The 24743-nt window shown below is 37.7% G+C and overlaps 4 protein-coding genes across 7 annotated transcripts; 2 read left to right on the top strand and 2 right to left on the bottom strand.

The window, feature by feature from the left end:
* Positions 1 to 7536: 7536 nt before the first annotated feature.
* On the top strand, positions 7537 to 10949 carry LOC125207459 (protein RETARDED ROOT GROWTH, mitochondrial). 2 transcript variants are annotated; one of them, XM_048106811.1, is made up of 7 exons: positions 7537 to 8007; positions 8279 to 8387; positions 8878 to 9049; positions 9403 to 9551; positions 9761 to 9912; positions 10170 to 10284; positions 10685 to 10949. In XM_048106811.1, the coding sequence occupies exons 1-7, from the start codon at positions 7703 to 7705 to the stop codon at positions 10817 to 10819; spliced, it is 1137 nt and encodes a 378-aa protein (XP_047962768.1). In that variant the 5' UTR covers positions 7537 to 7702; the 3' UTR covers positions 10820 to 10949. The 2 variants fall into 2 exon arrangements, with proteins under 2 accessions (XP_047962768.1, XP_047962770.1); XM_048106813.1 differs by having other exon boundaries at positions 7540 to 8007; positions 8890 to 9049.
* Positions 10950 to 10961: 12 nt separating this feature from the next.
* Positions 10962 to 12261, bottom strand: LOC125207460 (uncharacterized protein At5g01610-like). The gene is made up of 3 exons (XM_048106814.1): positions 11945 to 12261; positions 11600 to 11654; positions 10962 to 11454 (listed from the first exon to the last, which is right to left on the bottom strand). Exons 1-3 carry the CDS (start codon positions 12188 to 12190, stop codon positions 11075 to 11077), a joined length of 681 nt encoding a protein of 226 aa, XP_047962771.1. The 5' UTR covers positions 12191 to 12261; the 3' UTR covers positions 10962 to 11074.
* Positions 12262 to 17971: 5710 nt separating this feature from the next.
* Positions 17972 to 21734, top strand: LOC125204265 (integrin-linked protein kinase 1-like). 3 transcript variants are annotated; one of them, XM_048102864.1, is made up of 12 exons: positions 17972 to 18134; positions 18234 to 18539; positions 18775 to 18849; positions 19086 to 19202; positions 19350 to 19444; positions 19761 to 19881; positions 19976 to 20055; positions 20254 to 20313; positions 20508 to 20629; positions 20718 to 20803; positions 20892 to 21007; positions 21390 to 21734. In XM_048102864.1, the coding sequence occupies exons 2-12, from the start codon at positions 18267 to 18269 to the stop codon at positions 21517 to 21519; spliced, it is 1275 nt and encodes a 424-aa protein (XP_047958821.1). In that variant the 5' UTR covers positions 17972 to 18134; positions 18234 to 18266; the 3' UTR covers positions 21520 to 21734. The 3 variants fall into 3 exon arrangements, with proteins under 3 accessions (XP_047958821.1, XP_047958820.1, XP_047958822.1); XM_048102863.1 differs by having other exon boundaries at positions 17972 to 18539; XM_048102865.1 differs by lacking the exons at positions 17972 to 18134; positions 18234 to 18539 and adding an exon at positions 18646 to 18662.
* Positions 21735 to 21993: 259 nt separating this feature from the next.
* LOC125203528 (transmembrane emp24 domain-containing protein p24delta9-like) lies at positions 21994 to 24065 on the bottom strand. The gene is made up of 4 exons (XM_048101894.1): positions 23695 to 24065; positions 23102 to 23311; positions 22346 to 22422; positions 21994 to 22265 (listed from the first exon to the last, which is right to left on the bottom strand). Exons 1-4 carry the CDS (start codon positions 23911 to 23913, stop codon positions 22121 to 22123), a joined length of 651 nt encoding a protein of 216 aa, XP_047957851.1. The 5' UTR covers positions 23914 to 24065; the 3' UTR covers positions 21994 to 22120.
* Between the last annotated feature and the right edge of the window lie 678 nt (positions 24066 to 24743).

Genomic DNA, 24743 nt, shown 5'->3' with positions numbered 1-24743 from the left:
CTGAAAGACCCCTCAATTTATGATAACTTACATGCTACACCCCAAGTTATGGATTACTGTGAAAAACCCCCTGATATCTCTAGAACTGTCCAAATTAGTCCTATTGAACTTCGAAATCAGTTTGAGCCCTTAAACCGAATTTCCGCTGCATATCTTGTGAAAAATGGAATTGAGGGGGAGAAAAAGGGATGGATCTTTGATTGTGGGGCCACCGACACCATGTCCCCAAATAAGGATGATTTTATTAGTTTTAGTGATATTACTAAGACATATATACAGACTGCTAGTGGGGAATTAATCACTGTAGCCGGGGCGGGAACCATTGAAATATCCCCAACTTTGAGACTTTCAAATTGTCTTTATGTTCCTACCTTGTCCCAACGATTGATGTCTATAAGTCATGTGACGAAGGAATTGAATTGTACCTTACTGATGCATCCCGACTTTTGTATTTTGCAGGATATTCGGACGAGGAGGATACTTGGGCGTGGCACTGAGAACAAAGGACTCTACTACGTGGACGAGATAGCTCAACAAGGAAGTGTGATGCTGGCTCACGGGTCCACGAAAAGGGAGATTTGGCTTTGGCACCAACGACTGGGACACCCCTCCCCTGGTTATTTTAGTTTACTTTTTCCTAAACTTTCTATTCCAAAAGATTTTGCTTGTGAGACTTGTGTTTTGGCCAAGAGCCACAGACAATCGTTTAAACCTACGAATACTCGTATGAATTCCATTTTTTCCCTTGTTCATGCTGATGTTTGGGGTCCTGCACCCGTTATTGGTGGGAATGGTTTTAGATACTTTGTGATATTTGTAGACGATTGCACTAGGATGACATGGATATATTTTCTAAAGCACAAATCTGAGGTGTTTGATAAATTCATTCTCTTCTTTAAACTTGTTCAAACCCAATTCCAGACCACTATAAAAACCCTTCGATCTGACAATGGGAGGGAATTTGTGAACCAAAAAATGACTGACTTTTTTACCGAAAAAGGGCTGATCCACCGAACTTCCTGCCCATATACACCTGAACAAAATGGGGTAGCTGAGAGAAAAAACCGAACCATCCTTGAGATCACCCGAGCCTTAATGATTGAATCCAGTCCCCAAATCTTTTTGGCCCGAAGCTGTAGCCACCTCGATTTTCCTTATGAACAGACTCCCCACAAAAATTCTAAACAAAAAAACACCTCTTGATATTTTGACCAAGCTTACCAAAATTCCCGAACATTTGAACCTCCAGCCCAGAGTTTTTGGATGTACAGTGTATGTCCATATCCCAAAACACCACGAAAGAACCAAATTATCACCTTGTGCCACCAAATGTGTTTTTTTTAGGTTATGGGATTAATCAAAAGGGGTATAGATGCTATGACCCAATCACACGAAAAGTCGTAACCACAATGAACTGTAATTTTTTGGAAACAGAATTCTTTTACCACACCAACTTTAGTAGTCAGGGGGAGAGTGAGTCAGAAAAAACATTTGACTACCTAAGTTGGTTTGTGCCTCGGTCAAATCTCTCCAACGAGGACTCAACAGAAAAGGTTAGCACGGCCACCGAGCATGTCTCAACCACGGAGCCCTCTCAACCACCACCGCCTGATGATCCTCCTCAACCGGTATCCGAGGCACCTGAGGTAATTCTCGATCCTCCTCATGAAATTACTCTTCCTAACCCCGTTGATTCAGAAACTGCTCTAGATGAGACCACCGGGAGGTACATACTTCCCTATCGCATCACTCGGGGGTCCCCCCAAAAAGATATTCTCCGGAAAAGATAGGAAGAAGGAGTTAGTATGCAATTGCAAATTTTGCACAAGCGAACCTAACCAAGATGGCGAGAGCCTTTGAGGCGGCTTTCTACGAGGAGGAAGAAATTCCTTATACTGCAGAAGAGGCTTGGCAGAAAAAGCATTGGAAGGATGCAATGCTTGTGGAGATGGATGCACTGTTGAAAAATAAAACTTGGGAGGTCAGCAAACTACCCAAAGGAGCCGCAACTGTGGGATGTAGATGGGTGTTTACTATCAAAAGAAGACCAGATGGGTCTATCGATCGATACAAGGCTAGGTTGGTAGCGAAAGGATACACCCAAACTTACGGCGTGGATTATGCTGAAACCTTCTCACCGGTAGCTAAAATCAACACAGTGAGGGTGCTATTTTCAATTGCAGCTAACCGAGAATGGCCTCTTCATCAATTTGATGTAACAAATGCATTCCTACATGGCGAGTTGACCGAGCCTGTCTACATGGAACCTCCACCAGGCTTTGAAGGAGATTTTTTAAATGGGGATGTTTGCAAACTAAAGAAGACCTTGTATGGTTTGAAGCAATCTCCGAGAGCTTGGTTTGGAAGATTTACTGAAGTGATGAAGAAGTATGAATACAAACAAAGCAACTCGGACCACACCTTATTCCTCAAGAAGAGAAATGGTAAGATTACATGTCTTATTATTTATGTTGATGATATGATTATTACTGGTGATGATAAAGAGGAGATAAGTCAGCTAAAGAAGAATTTGTTTAAAGAATTCGAGATGAAAGACCTTGGTGCCTTAAAATACTTCTTAGGCATTGAGGTAAAGAGATCAAAACAGGGTATCTTCATCAATCAACGGAAGTATGTGCTTGACATCCTCGCAGAAACAGGAATGATAGATTGTAAACCAGCGGACACTCCAATGGTTCAGAATCACGGATTACAGATCCGAGAAGGAGCTAAGCGGGCTGATCGGGAAAAGTATCAAAGACTAATGGGAAAGCTCATTTATCTATCTCACACCAGGCCGGATTTGGCCTATGCTGTAGGAGTGGTAAGCCAGTTCATGCATGCACCTCAGGAAGAACATTGGGAGGCTGTATTGAGAATAGTACGGTACTTGAAGGGCACACCAGGACATGGAGTGTTGTTCAAGAAGCATGGCCACTTAGAGATACATGGATATACAGATGCAGATTGGGCAGGGAATCCGAATGATCGCAAGTCAACAGCTGGGTACTTCACCTTTGTAGGGGGAAATCTTGTTACATGGAGAAGCAAGAAACAGAAGGTAGTAGCTCTGTCCAGTGCTGAGGCAGAATTTCGGGGGATCAAGAGTGGGTTAACCGAAGTACTATGGCTTAGGAGACTCATGACTGAGTTGGAGCTCAAATCGACCCAGCCATGTCGATTACTGTGTGATAACAAGGCAGCCATTAGTATCTCTGAGAATCCGGTTCAACATGATCGAACCAAACATGTAGAAGTGGATAGACACTTTATAAAGGATACAATTGATGCCAAGATCGTGGAGCTACCGTATGTTAAGTCAGAAGATCAGCTGGCAGACATCTTGACGAAGGCTGTGAACTCCCAATCTTTTCATGGAGTATTAGACAAGTTAAGCATCGGTAACCCTGTCACTTAACTTGAGGGGGAGTGTTGGAAGAAAAGATCCTACACAATCAAGGGAGATCCTACACAATCAAAGAATGGGAGAATAATTAGTAATTGATTGATATCTTTTGTATACCTTGTTTAGAATTAGGTATAGCATTAGTAACTTATCATATGTGGGAGAAATTGGAGCCTATATAAGGCGTGTAAATCATTGTAATTCTCAACAAATAATAAAATCAATTCCCTCAAAACCTAGTTGTATCACTACCTATCGTGAAAGGTTGCAGTGTCCATCCGGAAGTCGTCTTTACCTTGAGAATGACTAGTGACACTGGTGTGGTATAGCATTGAATGGATCTAAAGTATAGACACGTCTTTGTTGCTATCTACTGTAAGACGATGTCTTGGAGATTTAATATTTCCTAATCTTTGTAATAATATAGGACACACGTTATTTAATCATACGCTGCTTTGACTTATCAATAGGTGCGGGTTTTTCGTAACCCAATATTCCTGATATCTTGGGTAGTAGTAATTAATAACTAGTATGGTGTCAGTTTTATTATTACATTGAATCGTGTGCCTGCGTGGTTTGACTATATCCCCAAGAGGTGTTCGAGAGAAGTTCTATTATTCGGAAACCCGGCCGGTTTGGATTTAATCCAAGAATAAATAGAAAAGGAAAAGTATATTTTGATATACATCTCGTACTAAACAAACTCTTGGAAATAAAAAGATATTAATTAATTTAAAGTCTATAGCAGACTACAAATTAATTAATGGATATAGAAAGTCTTAGACACGGGAAATAATATATTAAAGAGGTTAACCCGGATTGCTTGTAATCACGGATTGGATGGGCGGTCAGTATTTCTTCGATAGTGGCACAAGAAATATTCCATTGGCCTTATATTGAATTATGGGTTATAATTTAATTAGTAAAGAAAGTCCAATTGGGGAGGCCCAATCCAAGCCCCATAGATCCCTAACCTAGCCCATCATAAACTCTATAAATAAGGATGTAAGGAGAGGAGACAAAAACAATACAAAACCCTAGCCTCCACACTTGGAATTTTCGGCCCTCTCTCTCTAATAGAGGAACTCGAAATTCCTCTTTGTGTGTTCTTGGTTTTTCTTGTCTTCTCCTTCAAGATCCTTATAATTTCTAAAAGATTCCTCCCACAAGGAATTTAGATCTATAGAGTTAAGGGTCATAGGTTAGAAGATCTTTGGTCTTGCATTCACAATCAAGCTTCAAGATCCACACGTGGAGAAGTAGCAAGCCACTTCGATTCTTTGGAGAATCATTATTGTAAGTATTCAACATCATAATTTAATTTAAATTATGTGATTAATTGCGCAATTATATGTCTCTACATGTTCAAGCATGAAATTGAATCGATCTACATAATCTCCTAAATAGATTCTTTTGTGGATTTATTTAATTTGCAATTTCCGCTGCGATTATTCCCAACATAAACAACCTCGGAATATGGAAGGAAGGACACATTACAAAACCAACACTATCCAATATCAACACAATAATATACAAAAGGCGCCCTTGAAAGTTAGACATATATAATAATGCAAGGGAAACATAGTCTCAATCTCACCATCCAAAAAAGATATAGTAGTAGTGCAGGGGAAACGTAGTCTCAATCTCAACAATAACATAATAAACATATTCCAAAGATGAACAGATCATACTATTACTTCAGCAGCCACCTCCACGACCCACTCTAAGATGAGGAATAGACCAACTGACCAAACCAACATAGCCACTGCTATCTGCAAACACAAACAAAAAAGTTGTATCAAATCAGATATTCTTTAAATAAACACAAGACTTTTAACAATATGAATTCTTGGTACTTGGATGAAACTATACAGTACCACACAAGAAGGAAATGCATATTAGTAGAACGGGTAGCCAATCTGGACAATATGATGCATCTATGTGCGATTATGAACTCCAATATGCAAGTGAAAACAACTACATTGTAGTTATGTCCAAAAGACTCTCCGGTCAAGAAGAAAGCAGTTACATGACTAAAGCCATACGTCATTCCGAGAAGGAAGCCACAAAAAATGAACAACAACAAAGAAATTCCCTGTGATTGAGAAAAAATCCGAAAAACAGAGAAGGATTAATCAGAAAAATTAAAGAAAGTAGAGAATCAAAATCATCACAAATCAATTCTGAAAAACAGATGTAAATTGAATCGGAGAACAGACAAATCAAAACAAAAACAGAGAATAAAAATCATCACAAATCAATTTTGAAAACATACATAAATTAAATCCGAGAACAGACAAGTCAAAATAGAAAATAAAGAATCAAAATCATCACAAAACAGTTCTGAAAATAGATAAGTAAAAAAGATGCGATATACTAACTATGTTTATCTAACCTTATATTTAATCATTAATCTGCCACTATACTTTAATCGTTTACGCAAATATTCCAAAAAATAAAATAAAAAAAAATAAAGAAAAGAAGTATCATCCGAAACATAGTAGATCTACAAAATTGGACTATAATGATAGGAACTTGTTCTATGACCTTTTCCATTTACTCGAGATATGAGTCAACAATATCACCCCTAGAGTGTACAACAAATGGTGTTATGTTTATAAGCAACATAATATAAAATGAATTTCAACATAAAATAAAAACAAATCGATATTTCAGCCCTCATTGCGAATCAACAATTACAATCTCGATGAGTCGAGAATTAGGTTGATAACCACACCAATTATGTCTACAAAAATAAAAGTAGTGACAATGTTAATACAAATAATAATAACAATAATAACAATATAATTGCAAAAGTATTACTCAAAAAATACCAAAGAGAGGCTCTTCATCCATTTTTGTGATTTGTTTGATTAGATTAAATGTCTTAAACGAATACATAAATCTTGAAAATTTGGATCGTCAACTTCAGATATCCGTGTTTTGGAGCACATAGCTATTACAAATGCATGATCCGTAATAGGAGTACGTACTCAATTTCTTCGTGCAAAAAATGGCAGATATTAACAATTGAACCTTCCTTAATGTTGTCTTGAAACTTATTTTGTAAATAGTGTGGAAGCGTGCCTTGAATTCTAGTGCCCTGCGTGGAAAAATAAACAGTTAGTGGTTTTAGATAATACCTAAAAAATCGTAATAAGGTAAGAAGCGACACTCATACCATCCTGTCATGGAAAATACATTCCAAGGAAATTACATTTGATTTGTCTCCACGTCTAATGAATTCATAAACACGCACACACCATACTCGAATGATCGTATTGCAAGGTTTAAGACCATTAGGGAAGGTGAATTCCATGATTTCAACAAATAAAATAAGACAATGAAGAAGTAATTATAATCTTGCACATGTTACATATTTATAGTGTAGATGAACAAATATCAAAGAATGATAGTGCCTTTTCTGCAATTAATTATAATATTGTAATTTATTGGTGGTTAAATTTTTTAATTCAAAATTCACGGTCACATTTATATTGGATGACTAATAGTGTAATCATATAATAATATTGTAATTGATTAGGTCGTCATTTGAACGCAGCGGTAATGTTGCGGTTTCTCATTGGAATGCAAAGATCCAACTTCACACCTTATATATATAAATTCAAATCTATATTCAGAATTCATAAAATTCAAAATAAGATCCAAGTCGCCCTTTTTATACGTATGTATAGATAGATAGATATAGATCAAAACTCCCATTTTTTATATGTATGCATGCATAGATAGATAGATTTCTTAAATAAGTTTTATACATATATTATCAATCCACATTCCATTTCATATGAAGTACTGACTGTACTCTATTAGAAATTAATATTAGTAGTAACTATAGTATGTATATAAAGTACACGATTCATTGATTGTACGCATGCATTGTCGATAACAAATAGCCAAAGGGTATGTATACTCTTTTTATTAAAAAAAGAAGAGTAGATTCATTATCTTTAGCTAAATAAAGAAGAGTAGGCTTATTATTTTTAGATAAAATAAGAATAGATTTAACTGGGCGTTGATTGGATGCAATAACATTAATTCTGGGTGTAAAAATGTGAAAATGAAGCAGGTGTCAGTGTCAGTGAATATGCTAGGGTTTATGACCCAAGTCTCAATTAAAATCAGGTGTCTTGAAAATCATTCAACAGCAACAACAAATATCGACCACACCAACGGATTCCGCCCTACTCTTAGAGAAAATGGTGTGAATTCGATATAATTTAAGGGTCAAGAACTTAAACAGCTCGCAAAGAATTTTGCCACTGTTCACCCCAGTGAATGGGGAGATGGGGATGGAGAGTTTATGTCGCAGTTTCCCGCATCGCATCCGCTTCCAAATCCATTAATAACCCAAATTTGAGCAGGCACCCACTTATTAGATCCCAAAATTCACCATTAATTTCAAGGCCAAGGAATTATTTCTCGAGTTTCAGGCACTTCTCTGCCCTCCCCGCATCTCCACCCTACGTCGAAGAATTTGATTCCCGTAATAATGATTTTGATGCAAATAAGATTTTGGAGGAGTTGTTTGAAGATGACGAGGCTGGGAATATCTCAGTGAGGGCTTTTTTTCTCTGTACCAGGTTGGTTCCACTGTTTTATTTATTTATGATGGAATGTAACGATCGTGTCAATTTGCAGTTCCAATTTTTATTTTTGAAGGAAAAATTAGTTGCAGAGCTTATGTGATTGAATTTGTGTTTACTCTGATACTCGTTATGCTTGTTGAAAGTTATGATTTTGTGTGCTGTTAGATCCACTCACTTGCACTGTTACACTTCCGATTTCCTTTTTGTTTCTTTTGTCGATGTTGCATCTCGATTTGCAGCTCTCTCAGATTCATGATTTTGGCAGTGTTGATTTGAAGAGTATGCAAGCTGAGAATTCAAAACATGTCATTCCTCCGACTTCACGTTCTTCAAATAGTATTATTCTCAGATTTTGTGGTCCTCCTTGGGAAACTGTAAGTTAATGTTTGCTTACTAATTGATCCTTGCAATTCATCACAATCTTGAGAATTTAAACTCTGCTTCTGGAATAAGTGGTTAAGATTAGTTACTCCAGTCCAGTGCAATGGGATCAAACCTTGCAGTTCTTATGCTGGGTTTGATGGGAAATGAACAGGAGTTAGGGGATGGGTTGTGAATATACAGACTAAAGAACAAAATTTTGCGATAGATGCATTAAAAAGCCTTGAAACTGCTATGGAAGACAAAAATGTCTTCATTTTCTGCAGACATAAAAAGAGAATTTATATACATCCGATGTAGATTTCATAGGCTTCCACCAACCATTGCTATAGTGTCTTCATGTCTATATTCTTCACCATAGAACTTATATACATCTGATATGGACGTCGGTGCTCATAGATCAAATAGCCAAGTTAAATAAAATGTCAGTTGGTTGTAATTAAACTTTAAAGTGACGCTCTTGATCGAATATCCTCATTCAAGTGTTTTTGTCAGCGAGGTGCAGCTGGAAATGACATGAGATGCTATCGTTACATGGTTGTCTACCAGTATGGTTCAACAATCCTCTTCAATGTTGAAGATCATGAAGTTGATTTTTACCTGCAAACTGTTAGACAACATGCCTCTGGATTGCTTACAGAAATGAGAAAAGATGGTTAGGCTGTTTTCACTATCTGCATTTTTTTTCTTTAGATAAGATGGTTCCACTTGCTTTGGGCGAGTGTTTTGCAGCAGGGAAAGGCGAGTGTTTTGTAGCAGGGAAAGAGAACACTACTCTTATCATGTAACACAAATTAAGTTTTTTGACCATCAGAGAAACTAAATCAGCCGAGAAGTAAATATGAGTGTTAGTTGTTCGGTATTAGATATTCCTACAGCGTCCACATATTTGTTTCCCATATATATTATTTTTAAATTGACCATGGAAATTGCATACATCTTGATTATTTGTTGAATTTCCAAGGCATTGTCATTTTTTTTATCTTAAAATTTTGCTTTTTGCATCAGATTATGCTATAAAAGAGAAGCCTTTGTTGGTTGAGGATATGCAGGGAGGTCTGAATCACATCGTTTTGAAAAACCTAGACATGGATAGCATCCGCATAATTGGCAGTGTTCTCGGACAAAGCATTGCTCTGGACTACTTTGTATCACAGGTTAACAGATAGATACTACTCTTTACTTTAAGATATGTATAAACTACTGTAGATTGTAGAATTTCATAGTTTATTGCTGCAATAGAATGTGACAAGGAGTTAAAATTTAATATTCTGCAAGCTGCCTTATCGATCAACCTTGCATAATCAGAGAACAGTGAGTGCAAATTCAGAAAAATGTACTCAAAACGTATATTTGTGTGTATCAGGTCGATGGTATGGTTGAGGAATTTGCACAGATAAATCGTGCAATGCAGAAAACTGGCACTTTCACCATGGACCGCAAAAAGTTGTTTCAACTTGTTGGGAAGGCTAACTCAAATTTAGCTGACGTGATTCTAAAAGTTGGTATTTTTGATAGGTAATTTACAGGTTAATGTTGGTGTAATCATGATGTATGTAACCTATTTAGTAGTTATTTAGATCAAATAATTATCTGTTTGTAATAAATTATTTATTGTGTCCCAAGGTTATTTCCTCACAAGTTTTTAGTTTCCATGTCTATTAGTGTCAATTGAAGAAAAAACTTGACTACATGTCAGCATTCCCATTTAACTAGTTACTTCGTCTCTTGCATTGATTGTTGACTGTTTAATGTTTATATTATGCACATTTCAGATCAGAAATCGCTTGGAGGGATGCAAAATATGCCCAAATTCTTGACTACCTTCGCGAGGAATACGAGGTTGCACAGCGATTCGGAAATCTTGATTTTAAATTAAAATTTGTTGAGGTATGCACATTTCAACTCTGATGCTTTATTTGGGATTCTGGGCTATAAATACAGAGAACAGAGAGCTCCCCTTTTGGATTCTGAAAAATATTTGACTTCTTAAATTTTCTCGAGCTTGAAGGTCTCACTGATTACTTATTCCAAAGGGAACGTTTACTTTGAGTGATAACTTGGATATATAAAGATGACATAGGCTAATCAACCATATGCTTTGATAAATCACTCAAAATACTCTATTCTATGCTTTTTCAATCTATCCATCGCCCAAAATATATGGTATGTTGAAGGAGATATCACAGAGTAGATTGCTTGATCTATACACCCACTATGTTTCTGGCGCGAAACAATGGCTAGAGATATTATGACTGAGAACTACTTTTCTTCTAATGTTTTCCTGCAGCATAACATCCATTTTCTTCAAGAAGTGCTCCAAAATCGGAAGTCAGATTTACTGGAGTGGTGCATCATTATATTGTTGGCAATAGAAAACATAATCTCAATTTGTGAGATTGTTAGGGATTCTATAGGAAGTTAAATAGGGAAAAAGATACAATATACGCCATTCTTTTGCTGCAGCCAAATTTTTGACAATATTGCTGCAAGAACATATTCATTGTGTTACTATTATTGAAACACACTGTTATAATAATTGCTGCAGTTCCTTTTGCCTTTTCGCATTGTTAAGTAACAAACTCATCAAAACAGATTGAAAATAAGATGTTTTCACACGTGAACCAACTTCAAAATATGGGGCTGACAAAACAGAGATATAGTAGAATGTATCATCCTCTCAAAATTCTTCGATTCTAACAGCTTCACGTGGCACGACGTATGCATCCTTAGGCCTCGACTTCTTAACGCCCGCAGTGAAAGAGAGCTTCTCTGACTTGCTACCCTCAACAGCCGCGCTCGTGACCTTGACCCACACGAGGACCTTGGTCTTCATTCCTTCTATGCCGATGAGCTTACCCTTGAGGAGAATGCATTTGACCCGAGGGGCATACCTTAGCACAGATGAGTCCTTGAAGCTCACCTCACAAGCGAAGGGCAAGTGAACAGTCAGCCTCGACTTGATCTCATCATACTCGTATGCTGTAATGTTGGTCGGGAAAAGGCCCGGTGGGAGATTGTACTCCCGTAGAAGATCAGGCAAGCTTCTTAGTGGTTTTCCTATGGAGGAAGGAGAAATGTCAAGAAAGTTTGTTCAAATGCAAAGTTCCATAAGACTATCTTCTTCTCATTCATCACATATTTGTATCTAACTTGAAGGAGAGTGAATTTTGCATTTGGAATCAGCAATTTAAATGAAACAGACCTTTTAGCTTATCGAAGATCCATTTTGCCTTCTCCTCAACAACATTTGAGACAGTCTGCAAAATAGGCAAGTATACTCCGATCAAAACTGAAAGAAATTTATGCTATTCTTCAATTGGTAGTAGCAAGAGCAACATCTAGAGAAAGATAAACAAATGAAAAGTTCATTTAACACAAAATTATAAACTTAAGTTCCAAAACAAGGGATAAGCCTAAAAAAGTCAGTGAATACCATAAACCCCGACTCATTGACTATTTCTTGAAATCTTACAGATTGCAACACTAAAAATAAAAACAAAATAAACACAAGTTCCATTAATTAGAAGAAGAATGGAAAAATAGATACAGTGAGATCTTGAGTGATGTTATTGAACTCTTCCTTAGCTTTCTTGGACAGCCAAAAGCTTCCAGATTTTATGCTCCCCATTTTCACCATTGCTTTCTCCATTCTTCTCCTAAGCTGCGGGCCGGATTTTGCAGCAGAGTGTGTCGTTTCAATTTCAGCCCGCCAGCCAGGAAAAGAAGTAAACTGAGTTTTTTGTTTGAGTGCGCTAGTAAATGAATTATGCAGAAAAGTTAGCTCAGCCCGCATGAATATCGGGCCCGATAGCGGGCTTTGAGAGGAAAAGTGGAAGCTGGAACCCGATTCTGAATAAAAGTTGCTTTTGCGGATTGAAAAACCGTAACTATCACTTTCTTGCTATTCTTTTTAGGGACATTTTTTCGGATTTTCTAATGTATTGATTGTGCGATTAGGATTTGTTTATATTTTTTAATTTTACTACTTTATTCGGAGTACAATTTAATTTAACTATTAAAACAAAATTGGTCCCATTCATGAAAAAATCGAAACATTATTGTTTAAGAAAGTTGATTGGCTAGCACACATGTATTTTTTTCCCACTACTTAACTTGAATTTTATCTGATTTATATCTACATTGTAAATCACACAATAGTCAAATCTTGTTTTAATACTGTATCAAATTTTCAAAATGGTATTGTATTGATGTTTTTATTTTAAAAAGGCTGTTGCCATATGAATTCAACCCATTTTGATGCTGGGCTTGGGCTTGGGCTTCAATTATTCGGATGTTTCTACTATGTTTAAATCTTCTCATAGTGATATGTGATTTGTGATTGAAATAAACTTTATTTTTCTCATGAGGGAGGCCCTATAAGGCTATAATATTTATCATAGCAAACTTGGTCGGCAATGAAGAAGGAGAGAAGAGATGGTAGATGCAACAAGTAAAATTATAGAGATAAAATAAAGTTAATAGTTTTATACAGTTATACTTATTATTTAGGAGTAATGTCTAAATAGTAATATTATACTTACCTATAACACAGTACTCAATTAGTCTCATAAACTAACACAATCAAGGAGATTGCATGTACAATAGTGCAATTGGCACCAAAACTATTAATTTTGTATCGATTCATCATTGAACAGAAAATTTTATATGCATATTCTTACCATTTCAAATCTTCAAATTAAGTGAGCACACTATAAACAACTTTTTTCTCCCCTTTTAGTTCATTGGACTATTCCCGTGACTTATTTTGGATAAGATCAAAAGGAGAAGTGTATAACTAATTTTCAATAAGGAGTATAATCCTCTTTTGGTCCTTTACATACGACCGATTTATGATTTTGGTCCATAACATTCACTTTTCAAAAAGTAAGTCCGAAACAAATGAAAAACGATATCGTTTGCATCCTTTTCTGACGGCACCGTCAAACAAAATAACCCTTTTTAAAAACCTGATAATGTCATAAGGTAATGTCATAAGCCATTTACCCCTTTAATACATGCTAAAAAAAACCCGGGTTACTTGTTACATAAAAAAAAAATATTGTCATAAGGCAATGAAATAACCTTAACACTATAAAAACCCCAAAAAAGCATCAAATCCAAAAAAACCATCAACACCAAATATTCAGTATTTGTTACACAACACGACACGATTTTTAAAGTAAAACGCCAACATCAAACACCCTTCTTGCCGGGGTGATTTTTTTCTTTTGCGGAACAGAGGCGAAGGTAGCTTTTGGAGGGGGCCGTTTTTTTCAAACATATCCGAAAAGTTTTTTCAACTTCCCCCATTGGGGCCCGGGGTTTTGACAATGTACAAGTCTGGGGCTGCTCGGGATCACGAAAGCCCCCCCCAACCCGGGCCGACCCTACAAATAGTTTAGAAAAGAAGTTTTTATTGATTAGGGTTTACATTTAATGAAAATAGTTCAAAAAAAGTTATCCCTTTTCGATTTCCCCAAATTTAAGTTTTTGGGGACATCCCCCTTTTTTGTGGCCCTTTTTTCACCACAAAGCCGACACTTGTACTTCCGGCACGCCCCTTCCTCGCCATTTTCCTCGGCGTCCATCCTCTCCATCTTGGACTGTGACAACCCTTTACGGGGTATCCCTTTCCGCTTTGCTTTGTCTTTGCTTCGCCCCCTAGCCCCTTCACCGCCTTTTCCTTGCTCCCCTTTGCCCCGGCACCGGGGAAGGTCTCAAAAGGATATCGAGAGGGTTCCCGTCACATTCGGTCCATGTACCGGTAGATGATGGGCGCATAACCCAAATTTTAACGTCTCCGTGGGGACATTTAGCCACAAAGGGGTCCACATCCTCCCCCATCCGAATAAATAGGGGGTTGCGTGTTTGGCCCAGAACCCCCCAACATCCAACGCCCGGACTGCAAAATCCGATCCCGTATACGACCACGAACCCCCACGAATTTGGGGTTCACCCCAAAACCCATTCACCAGCCCCTCTCACCATACAACCCCCCAACCTTTTCCTTTTTTCTTTCTCAATCTTTTTCCCCATCTTTGGGGCCCCCATTTTCCCCCAACTTTGCAAGGGGGAAATCCGTCCATCAAAAACATTCCGATGCATTCCCAAAGAGCCATAAAATGTTTTTCCCTGAAACAATAGGACTTTGTTGAACATTCTGAAATGTTGTTAACTAAATGTCACACCGGGCCCTCAAACTTTAAAAAAAGCTCGATCCAAACCGGAAGCAGACTGCCCCGGGGTTTCCCCCGGTTTAAAAAACCCAAATTCCCCCCTCCCCCATCACCTTCCCGGGGTATTCATTTGTTAACGGGGGGCCCCAAGTCTTGTCTTTTTTGCGTTGGGGATGGGGAAAACCTTCGGGGTTGTTGTGCATATGCCCAAGCCGTTTTAATTTTTTTTCTTGTTTAGAGAAGCGTTTCCGAAAGGAAAAAAAGCCTCCTAGGTCCGGAGTCCACTAGATCACAGGGGCTAGGGAAATCACGGGCGTTTGGGAAAATCTTGGGCCCTCGGGCACACAATATTGTTCCCAAAAAAACCCCCAAAACCCCGATACTAAAATTTCAAGAAAGGGTGTAGGGGTCGATCCCACAGGAAAGAAGCGTAATTAGACGGCTCAAGGAAATTTGGGGCTTTTTGGGGGGCCCGGGCCCCCAAATTTTTGGGGAGGAAATTAAACTAACTTGGGGTGAAATCGCTATTTTAAAAACTGATCTAGGGTAAGTAAATCATAATTTTTAACCGGGGAAAAAGAGACAAACTGGGGTCTAAGAAACTATTTCCTAAATTACCGACCCGGGGGAAAAGAACCGACGGTGGGGGCAATTTGCCGAAAAAGGAAAAAAGGGTGAAAAAATCGAAAAAAAACTAACTAAAACCCAAATAACAACACATCATCTTCTCCATCAATTTGCATAAAAATTTCAAAAAACAGATGGGAAAGTGAATCAAAAGAAGCGACCGAATTTAAAGCAAGTTAAAGAAAAAGCTTTTTTAAAAATAAGACCCTAATTTCTAGACCCAAAAATGAAAAGAGAAAAAGTTCAAATAGCACAACTTGATTCCCCGTTTGATCCAACTTCGGATGCTAAACCACTCCAAACCCAAACACGACACAAACCCGACCAAAAGTATATCCATACAGATTCCCAAACAACCACCGATCCCAAAAAACACATCCACAACCCTTCCCGGGTCAAGCACATAATTATCCAAAACAGAGAATAACATTCAACTTTCCGAAATTAAACCTCAAAAAAACAAAAATCAACGTAAATCAACACAAGATAAACACCAACATGACATAAACCCAATGCATATATAACGGTAAAAACAAAAAAACCAAATCGATTTCCCAAAACGATGAAGTTCGAGGGAAAAAAAGGGCAAAAAAGTTTGAATGAAAACAGTTGTTTTTCGCCCTCCGTGAGACGGTGTTACCCGACTTTTCCCAAAAAGATAAACCCCCTAGAAACCTTCCACCCCAAAATTTCCCAAAATTTAATGTGTGTGTGAGTGTGGTGAGCAAAATCATGTCTTCGGGCTTTGCAGCCCTTTATTTATATTAAAGGGGTCAAATTTGAATAGTTTTTGTTGCCCTCGCTATTGACTTCCCCCGTCAGTCATTTTTTTTCAACTTTTTTTTCTTTCCTCCTTTTTCCCTATAGTCCTTTGCCTCCCCTTTTTCCGGATCTAGCGTCTCCTTCCACACGGCTTAAACTGCTTAGACCCAACAAATAAAGTTTTTTTCACCACTAACCGTGCATGAAATTAGCCTTATCAATGCCAAAAAAAAAAACGGTGCGGTTTGGGGCGGCTTGAGGTTGATAACCCCCTACCCATGACGAAAAACAAGATTATAATATTTAAACCCAACAAATTTAAAAAAACTTTACAAATTTACAATGTAAGTGTACCTTTTTCTTTTGGAGATGAATGTCCACTTTCGAATCTTTGATGTCCGGATGTTAACAACAAACTTAAAAACCCTAAGTACCCGTATTCTAAATGGCTCAACACCTGGGCGCGAAAGACGATCTTTTGGGATCTAATCCAAGGCTGAGGAGTATCCCTTTTCCCCTTGTCCTTTTAGATGACAACCATCCCCTCTTTTCGCGTAAGCCTTTTTGAAGGAAGTCACAAGCCTAAGTTTGTAGATTCCATTGAACTTGTCATTCCCACCCGTGGGCGCCTATTGCAGGACAACTACCCCCCGGTTTGCTTCAAGATCTCCCCCCTATAATCATGCCCCGCCGGTTGTTCCCTCGATCGGTTTCCTCGCCGTGCCATTCAGGGTCGCCTTTCCCAAAATTGTTATCTTCAACTCCATATGCACCCTCCACAAATTCGAATTGCATCCCGAAAAATAACCTCATATCTTCCTTGAATAGTCATGTCAAATATTGGGCATTACCCCCGTGGTTGTAAACCCCCACACTTGTTTATAGCGAGTCAATCGCCAACATCCAAGTTCACTCCTATAATATAATGCGCCCAAGGACAACCAACTTTAACCTTTTTATTTGAAACCCCCTTGGAGGCAATACAACAAACATTGTTGTTCTTTGATCTCACTTCCCCCCTTTGGATACCTTGATGCGTAAAAGGTTGAAATCGGCCTTGGTATTAAACCGAAACCCCCACTTAACCTTGGATCATTTCTCCCCTAAACATATCTTCGGCTTTTTGCACGACATCAGAATAGCCCCCAAATCCCTCATCGGTGTGACTAGGTGAATCACCCCCAAGAGTTTACTTTCCCCACCATCATCTAAATCACCAAGGACTCTCATGGAATTAACAACATTCTTCCACCCCCTCCTTGAGAAGTATTATTTGCCTCTTCCATCACTCGGGTCATAGTCGTTGTCCACAAAAGTAATTTCCCCCTGTTGTCGTCATCGGAATCCCTTCTCTTTTTCCCCTTTTTCCTTTTCATTGCGGCTTTGGTCGGAAACGGGCTTCTTGGTCGGAATGAAGAACTAGGGTTCTTCTTAGAGAGTGATGAGAGAGATGAAAGAAAAGAAAGAGAGTGTCGTTTTGAATTTCCAGTTCGGGTACTTAGTGAAAAATGTGTTTGATTATTCATATTCAAAAATATTTAAAAAATTGAATTATTAGCAAAATAATTAACATAAAATTAACCAACTAATAATCTCAGATTAAGTCTAATCCGGTCAAATTTTCGCTAACTGACGGTTGGCCGTCGAGAATTAACGGTGCCGTCAAAAATAGGATGCAAACGATATCGTTTTTCATTTATTTCGAACTTACTTTTTAAAAAGTGAATGTTTCGAACCAAAATCATAAATCGGCCATATATAAAGGACCAAAATAGTACTATACTCTTCAATAAGCTATATCCTTAGCCACTTCAAGTTTAATCTATTTTCTTTTGACCTCTACAACAACTCAACAAGACGTTCAAAATTTTTTCATCATAATCACTATTTTAAGATCGTTTATCTTTATAGTATAGTTCTCCAGTATTTAATGGAATTATTCAAACCGACATAACAAATATTTTTACAGTATAAAATGAATTCCATTTTGGTTCTCAAATTGCCAGCTAATCGTTTCTATACAGATGAAAACTTCAATCTTAATATAAATGTTTATAAAAAATTCATCTTCATGTAAATAGGATCAATTTATAAAGCATGCAGCCAATTTGTAGTTTCAGCAGTTTTAAGCGTTTCCACAACGTTTTCTCATAGTTTAATTTCGTTTTCAGAGTTGAGTTCTAAGGAAATTCCAATTTATGCGTACAGATCAATTTTATTTTTAACAATTTGTGGTTTTCAGATCTTTGATTGATTGCCAACAATATACAGTTTTGATCGTTAAGAAATTGAAGTGCGAAAGAGATGAGCGGAAGTGGCGGATCAGCGGAGGATATGGAGAAGAAGAAGGAGAAGGCGCGGGTGAGCAGGACGTCTCTGATTCTGTGGCACGCGCATCAAAACGACGTCGCGGCCGTCAGAAGGCTTTTGGAGGAGGATTCCTCTTTGGTGAACGCCAGAGACTACGATAATCGGACTCCTCTCCACGTCGCTGCCATCCACGGCTGGGTCGACATTGCCAAGTGTCTTCTCGACTACAAAGCTGACATTAACGCCCAGGATCGATGGAGGAACACGGTGAGGCTATATCATCATTAGGCCGTGTGTGTCCATGCAGCTTTTGATTGCTCGATTTCGATGACCTGCTTGGCTGATTGTTGTTGTTGAGTGACTCGTGGAGATGCTGAGAGGGAGACTTTGGTGTTTATGAGTTTTTTTATTCATAATTCTTCTTCTCTTGTTTGGTTCGTGATTTGCTGAAAATATACTGTTGTTTTCTATTAACTGTTTTTATACCTGAATTTGGTAACAGCCTTTAGCTGATGCTGAAGGAGCTAAAAGATCTCGGATTATTGTATTATTGAAGTCGTATGGAGGACTGTCTTATGTAAGTTCTTCCCTTTGTTGCTATCTTACAGCCTTGAATATTTTTGATTTAAGGGTTTTCTGCAAAGACTTGTTTCTGGTTGCTCAGAGATTCTGTGGGGTATCATTATTTGGTTTATGTATTTGCTGATATCCTCTGTTTCCCCTTTTACTTTCTGTCTTGTTGTTAGATGGCTGAATTATTATGAACCCATTCTATAGTTACTTAGCTTGATAATTGAGTGGGGCATATTGCAGGGCCAGAGTGGAAGCCATTTTGAGCCAAGGCCTGTTGCACCCCCTCTACCTAACAAGTGTGACTGGGAGATCGAGCCTTCTGAGCTAGACTTTGCAACCTCGACTCTGATAGGGAAGGTCTGAATTCATTTGTAGAACACTAATGAATGTTCCTGCTTGAAGCAGCAAGCCTAACTTCCATTTAAGTCGTAATTTGTAAAACATTGCTCTTGTTTTTGATATGTTACTTGAAAGCTCTTTGCTGATGACAACTTATATTGTTAGGGGTCTTTCGGGGAGATACTAAAAGCTGGTTGGCGAGGAACACCTGTCGCTGTCAAACGCATCCTGCCCAACCTTTCAGATGACAAATTGGTGATGTATGTCTTTCAAACTTCCTCAGTAATGATATACTATCATTCTTGCAGTGAAACTTCCCATTTCTGCCTTTCCTTTTCAATTCTAAATACAGTGGCTAGTGTCCTTTTTTCATGCATTGATTCCTGAATGGAGCTTATGGTCATACAACATTGGCATATCTTACTTCTGGGTCCGAAATTGTTCTAGAGGATGTGCCATTTCTTTTTTGCCATTCAATGCATTATTAATTTGAAGTTTTTGAGTTGACACCACACTATGTGTTATTTCTGGCATTTTCTTCCTAACATTAAGGTAGTTCTCTTGCTCCGAATTCAGCCAGGACTTCAGGCATGAGGTCAATTTGCTTGTGAAGCTTCGTCATCCAAATATTGTCCAGTTTCTAGGAGCTGTCACTGAAAGGAAGCCCTTAATGTTGGTGACAGAATACTTGAGAGGGGTAAATGAATGTTCTTTCTGTCCTCATTAGAAATTTATCCTTTGAAATATGGAAAGTTCATATGACCTGAGCCCTGTTTTATAATCATGTACAGGGTGATTTGCATCAGCATCTAAAGGGAAAAGGGTCGCTCACCCCATCAACTGCAGTCAATTTTGCACTGGATATAGCCAGGTACTCAATTTAGTTAATAATCTTCCACTCTATTTTCGTAAAGAAAATCAGTTTGAAGCATCATCGGGATATCAACAGCTGAATCTACTATACTTTGGAAGACTACTCCAATTTTGTTGCATGAGAGAGAAATACCTGTTAAATACATAGAATTTGGATAATTATAGATGATTTCTGCATTATTTTTCTTTTGCGCAGAGGCATGGCTTATCTCCATAGTGAGCCAAATGTTATAATACACAGAGATTTGAAGCCAAGGTTAGTTACTTTTATGGTGGTAAAAGGGTAAATGAGTTGCTTAATACATCTACATTCTGCCACCTCTCACTGTATCTCACAAAATACATGTCGACAATTGGTGTGAAATTTTTGTATATCTATGATTATCCTTGGAGAATTCCTGCTTCCCTTCTAAGGTTCCAAGGCAATATCTGTGTATGCTTTGTTTGCAGGAATGTTCTTCTCGTCAACTCAAATGCCGACCATCTAAAGGTAGGAGATTTTGGGCTAAGCAAGCTCATAAAGGTGCAACATTCTCACGATGTATACAAATTGACAGGCGAGACTGGAAGCTGTGAGTAACTATTTAGAAATTTGTTTCATTCAAAGCTGGAAGTTATGGCTTTTCCTTAACACTTCACCTTTCTCTGTGATTTCAATAGATCGTTATATGGCGCCTGAAGTCTTCAAGCACAGGAAGTATGATAAGAAAGTTGATGTCTACTCTTTCGCAATGATATTATATGAGGTATTTTTTTTATTTAATCCAACAAAAAGATATATGAGGAATTTGTGTATCATCAAATCCAACATTAAGAAACTCTATACTATTGCAGATGCTTGAAGGTGAGCCACCAATGGCAGCTTATGAACCATATGAAGCTGCTAGATATGTGTCTGAAGGACACAGACCGTTGTTCAAGGCCAAAGGCTACACATCAGAATTGAGAGAGTAAGTATGAAAATAGTGAAGTAGCATGATATGAAGTGAAGCTCATATATTAAGTATAAATGGCTGAACTATTTTTTTGTAAAAATCTGATGAGATTGTTTCAAGTTGACGTGAACATAGGTAATAAATTATTTACTGAGATCAGAACAGTGCTAGAAATGTTCCTTGAACTGTAGGATATTGATATGCATACTTTGATAATCATAAGAATGTTGGTCACAAAAGATCACACCTCAGCAAAAATGTCTGTAATGTTGGTTTTTGAGGAATGCATTGTTGTTTTCTGTAGCTGTTTTGTCATTAAATGTCTGTGAACCACCATCCTTATAATCTGAGGCAGAACACATGAGTACTCATTTTGTCGATCGATATTTTCTTTTAGGCTGACTGAGCAGTGCTGGGCACCAGACATGAATCACAGACCTCCCTTCTTGGAGATTTTGAAGAGACTTGAAAAGATTAAGGAAACACTGACATCTGATCATCACTGGCACCTCTTTTCGTCTAGCTGAGCTGCTCAGTTAAACATACGCTGTCTAGTTTCTCCATTTTATTTGCAGCATAACATGTTGGGGTTTGTGAATAGATTACAGCAAAGGTTAGCTACATCCTACATGTGTATGAAGTTTATTTAGACAGTGGGGAATCTCATTTTGCAAGAGTTTTATGTTGTCAGGTTCCCCAAGTTCTTTACTCCCATTACTAATACCATTAGTCATGTTGTTCATCCTTCTTTCTTTATTTGATTTTTACACTGGTTGTGGCTGAGATATTCAAAACAGTTTGATAGAGGGAATTCTAAAATTTATTCAAATTGTAAAGGTCATCTTCTGATTTCTCTATTGGGTTTCAGTTTGATAGTTTTACACTGGTTGTGGCTGAGATATTCAACACTCAACAGCTAGTCTTGATTTTCAACTTAGCCCATAACAAAGACAAAGTTAAAAAATAAAATTAAGTATACTGTCTAAAAATAAAAACGCCTATAACAACACAAAATGAAATTTATTACTATTCTGTTGCCAAATCGAATCAAAACTGTAATTCATTTCTTCTCTAAGTAATTTTACAGTACGCAGAAATGCTAATAAATTACTCAAAAAGTACATTAGATCAGATGAGCTTCTTCTTCTCGAAGAAAGATTTCAAATGCCATAGCTGGATTCCAGATACAGATAGGCAAACAAGAATCGATAGAAAACTAAACCAGAACATCTTGCTGTTAGTAGATTTATTCAGCAGCTGCATCTCTTCTTCCCTGCAATAAGATAGCATTAACTACTAACTCAAACACAGTAAATCGACATACTTCAATAAGAGAATCTTGATCTGACTCACCTTTCACGTAGATAGAACATCTCGTCGTGGATGGTTTGGACTGTGTCTAACATTTTCTTTAGTTCAATTTCCATCAACTGATCACAAGGAAAGAAAACCCAAGAAAGTTAACAATAAAAGTAGATAGAAGGGAATAATTTCAAGAACGCTAAATTTTATCAGTATCACAACCAAAATTCAAAACATACCGAAATGCCTTCTTATCGTCAACAGTTATGGGATATTTGAAACATTCAGGGAAACCAAATAAAAGAAAATAGTTCAAATCACAATGGGACATTTGATTTACAAAAGGGCATATGAAACACAAGAGAACATATAAAGCCAATTTGAAGTACACTGGGACTTGGAAACGTGCCATCGGAGAAGAAATATTCTTAACACATTAGGCAAGAGCAGACTGCAGTACCAAGAGAAGCGAAAGCATTATGGTATTGGTATCAACACAACTCATATTTTGCTGCACCATTCTTGAGCGAAAAGCAAAAACCACATTTTTTTGCACCATATGATGGAAGAAATCTTTTCAAAGGCAGTCTTCTTTTTCTTTTCATTAAATAGATGATTGCAGGGAATACAACTAAGGTTTAGGTTTAAAGTGACAAGTAAATAACCCAGCAACTAAACCCTATTCAACAACCCGAAGAAGTGAAAACCATGATGCCAGCAATGAAAGATATACCAAATCAACAGCTTATATAAAACATGCTGACGCAAAACAGAAGAGTATCGTGCATACTGTATACAATCACTTACTTCAACGGAACCTTTCTTGGCAACACTGCTCCACTCCTTGGCAGCAATGCCGGACTTCCAGTCAAAGTCAACAGTCACGGTAGTAGAAGGCTTGTTATCATCGGCAAAAAAGCAAGCCATGTAATCACCTGCCTCGACTGCTTGAAATGCGAAATGCCCCTCAGTGACATGTTCCGATGAGTGATAACTGTTTCCGTATGCTGATGTAACCTGTAAACGTGCATTCGGTGTATGCAATTGAAACAATCAAATAAAAGAGTTTCAAACTAATAAAAAACCAGTCCAAAATCTCCATTCAGCAAAACTTATGAAAGAAGATGATCCAAGAAACGATTTTTAAACTAATCAACCTGCCCAAAACATTATTAAGCAAAATATTTTCTAATGATCATTTCCCGAGATGAAACCATTCCTATTCATCAACTCAATTAAAACTAATCTGATGCCAAACAAAGCAAAACCTAGAAAATTATGGCTCAAAACTGTCAACGTCATGAGTTGCTCTCGAGATATAAAAATGGCAAAATCATATAGAAATTGACAAAAAACCGAAACAGCACAAAAAAGAACATACAAATTGAGGAGAAAATTACCCGAACGGTGACTTTGTGAGAGTCAGGCAGAGGGTGTCCTTCGTTGGGATTTACAATATGATATTTTCCAACAGTCATAGAATTGCTCTTGATGTCCTCCGATATGCATTTGGTGTGACCGGATTCCAGATCGAACCGAATCGATTCCGCCGGGCTCCATAACAAGAAAACTGAAATCAAAAGGAACAAAAAACCCTTTCTTTGGATTTGGATTTTCATGTCAACGATGACAAGAAAACAATCGATAATTTCGAGAGAAAGAAGGGATTTTCCCCCTTATTTAGGAAAATTATTGATGTCTGAATTCAGACCAAGTAATTGAGTTCTCGCCCAAAATTCACAGATTGATCAGAAATTGCAATGAGTCAAAGTTGAATATGCTAATTGCAATATTTTATTGCGCTGCTCTTTTATCGCGTCACAAGTTATTCGATATCCAATGAGATTATTACACGTAGGATTTTAGTACTTGCCACGTTGAATCTATTTGACAACCAAAACTCTATCAGTAGTGATAAAGATCGGTATTGTATTCATTCAACTCGTTCATTTTAGATACAATATCCATGCCTTTAAATAGGCTAGGAATCTCTATACATGGCAAGATTTGTCCTAAACATGGAATAAGTAAATATACACAAAATCATGGAATATGTCAATTTCCTAATTTACGTTATTTCCTTCAATCTTGTGATTTCCTTCCAACACTCCCCCTCAAGTTAAGTAATGTGATCACCCATTCTTAACTTGCCCAATATTTCACGGAAGTTCCTTGTATCGACGGCTTTTGTGAGTATATCTGCCAATTGATCCTCTGATCTCACAAAAGGAAGTTCTACTGTTTTTGCCTCTATATTGTCCTTGATGAAATGTCGATCCACCTCGACATGTTTCGTGCGGTCATGCTGTATTGGATTCTCGGATATACTGATTGCCGCCTTATTGTCACAGAACAATTTGCATAAATTTTCGGAGTTCAAATCCAACTCAGCCATTAATTTCTTCAACCACAGGATCTCCGTCAATCCACTTTTAATGCCTCGAAACTC

The sequence above is a fragment of the Salvia hispanica genome, chromosome 2, assembly GCF_023119035.1.
Source record: "Salvia hispanica cultivar TCC Black 2014 chromosome 2, UniMelb_Shisp_WGS_1.0, whole genome shotgun sequence".
Classification (NCBI taxonomy): domain Eukaryota; kingdom Viridiplantae; phylum Streptophyta; class Magnoliopsida; order Lamiales; family Lamiaceae; genus Salvia; species Salvia hispanica.
This window is presented reverse-complemented; position numbering and strand designations above follow the sequence as displayed.

What these genes read in the sequence shown, in the direction of transcription:
- LOC125203528 (XM_048101894.1), bottom strand. Translation starts at nt 23,913, where the DNA reads ATGAAAATCCAAATCCAAAGAAAGGGTTTTTTGTTCCTTTTGATTTCA. An exon ending in CCAAGAAAGGTTCCGTTGAA is followed by an intron (nt 22,423 to 23,101) that starts GTAAGTGATTGT and finishes CCTTGTGATCAG; the next exon opens with TTGATGGAAATTGAACTAAA. An exon ending in ATGTTCTATCTACGTGAAAG is followed by an intron (nt 22,266 to 22,345) that starts GTGAGTCAGATC and finishes ATCTTATTGCAG; the next exon opens with GGAAGAAGAGATGCAGCTGC.
- LOC125207460 (XM_048106814.1), bottom strand. Translation starts at nt 12,190, where the DNA reads ATGCGGGCTGAGCTAACTTTTCTGCATAATTCATTTACTAGCGCACTC. An exon ending in ACATCACTCAAGATCTCACT is followed by an intron (nt 11,655 to 11,944) that starts GTATCTATTTTT and finishes CCTATTTTGCAG; the next exon opens with ACTGTCTCAAATGTTGTTGA. An exon ending in GATCTTCGATAAGCTAAAAG is followed by an intron (nt 11,455 to 11,599) that starts GTCTGTTTCATT and finishes CTTCCTCCATAG; the next exon opens with GAAAACCACTAAGAAGCTTG.
- LOC125207459 (XM_048106811.1), top strand. Translation starts at nt 7,703, where the DNA reads ATGGGGAGATGGGGATGGAGAGTTTATGTCGCAGTTTCCCGCATCGCA. An exon ending in TGGACTACTTTGTATCACAG is followed by an intron (nt 9,552 to 9,760) that starts GTTAACAGATAG and finishes TGTGTGTATCAG; the next exon opens with GTCGATGGTATGGTTGAGGA. An exon ending in TTAAATTAAAATTTGTTGAG is followed by an intron (nt 10,285 to 10,684) that starts GTATGCACATTT and finishes GTTTTCCTGCAG; the next exon opens with CATAACATCCATTTTCTTCA.
- LOC125204265 (XM_048102864.1), top strand. Translation starts at nt 18,267, where the DNA reads ATGAGCGGAAGTGGCGGATCAGCGGAGGATATGGAGAAGAAGAAGGAG. An exon ending in CGTATGGAGGACTGTCTTAT is followed by an intron (nt 18,850 to 19,085) that starts GTAAGTTCTTCC and finishes GGCATATTGCAG; the next exon opens with GGCCAGAGTGGAAGCCATTT. An exon ending in TCGCAATGATATTATATGAG is followed by an intron (nt 20,804 to 20,891) that starts GTATTTTTTTTA and finishes ATACTATTGCAG; the next exon opens with ATGCTTGAAGGTGAGCCACC.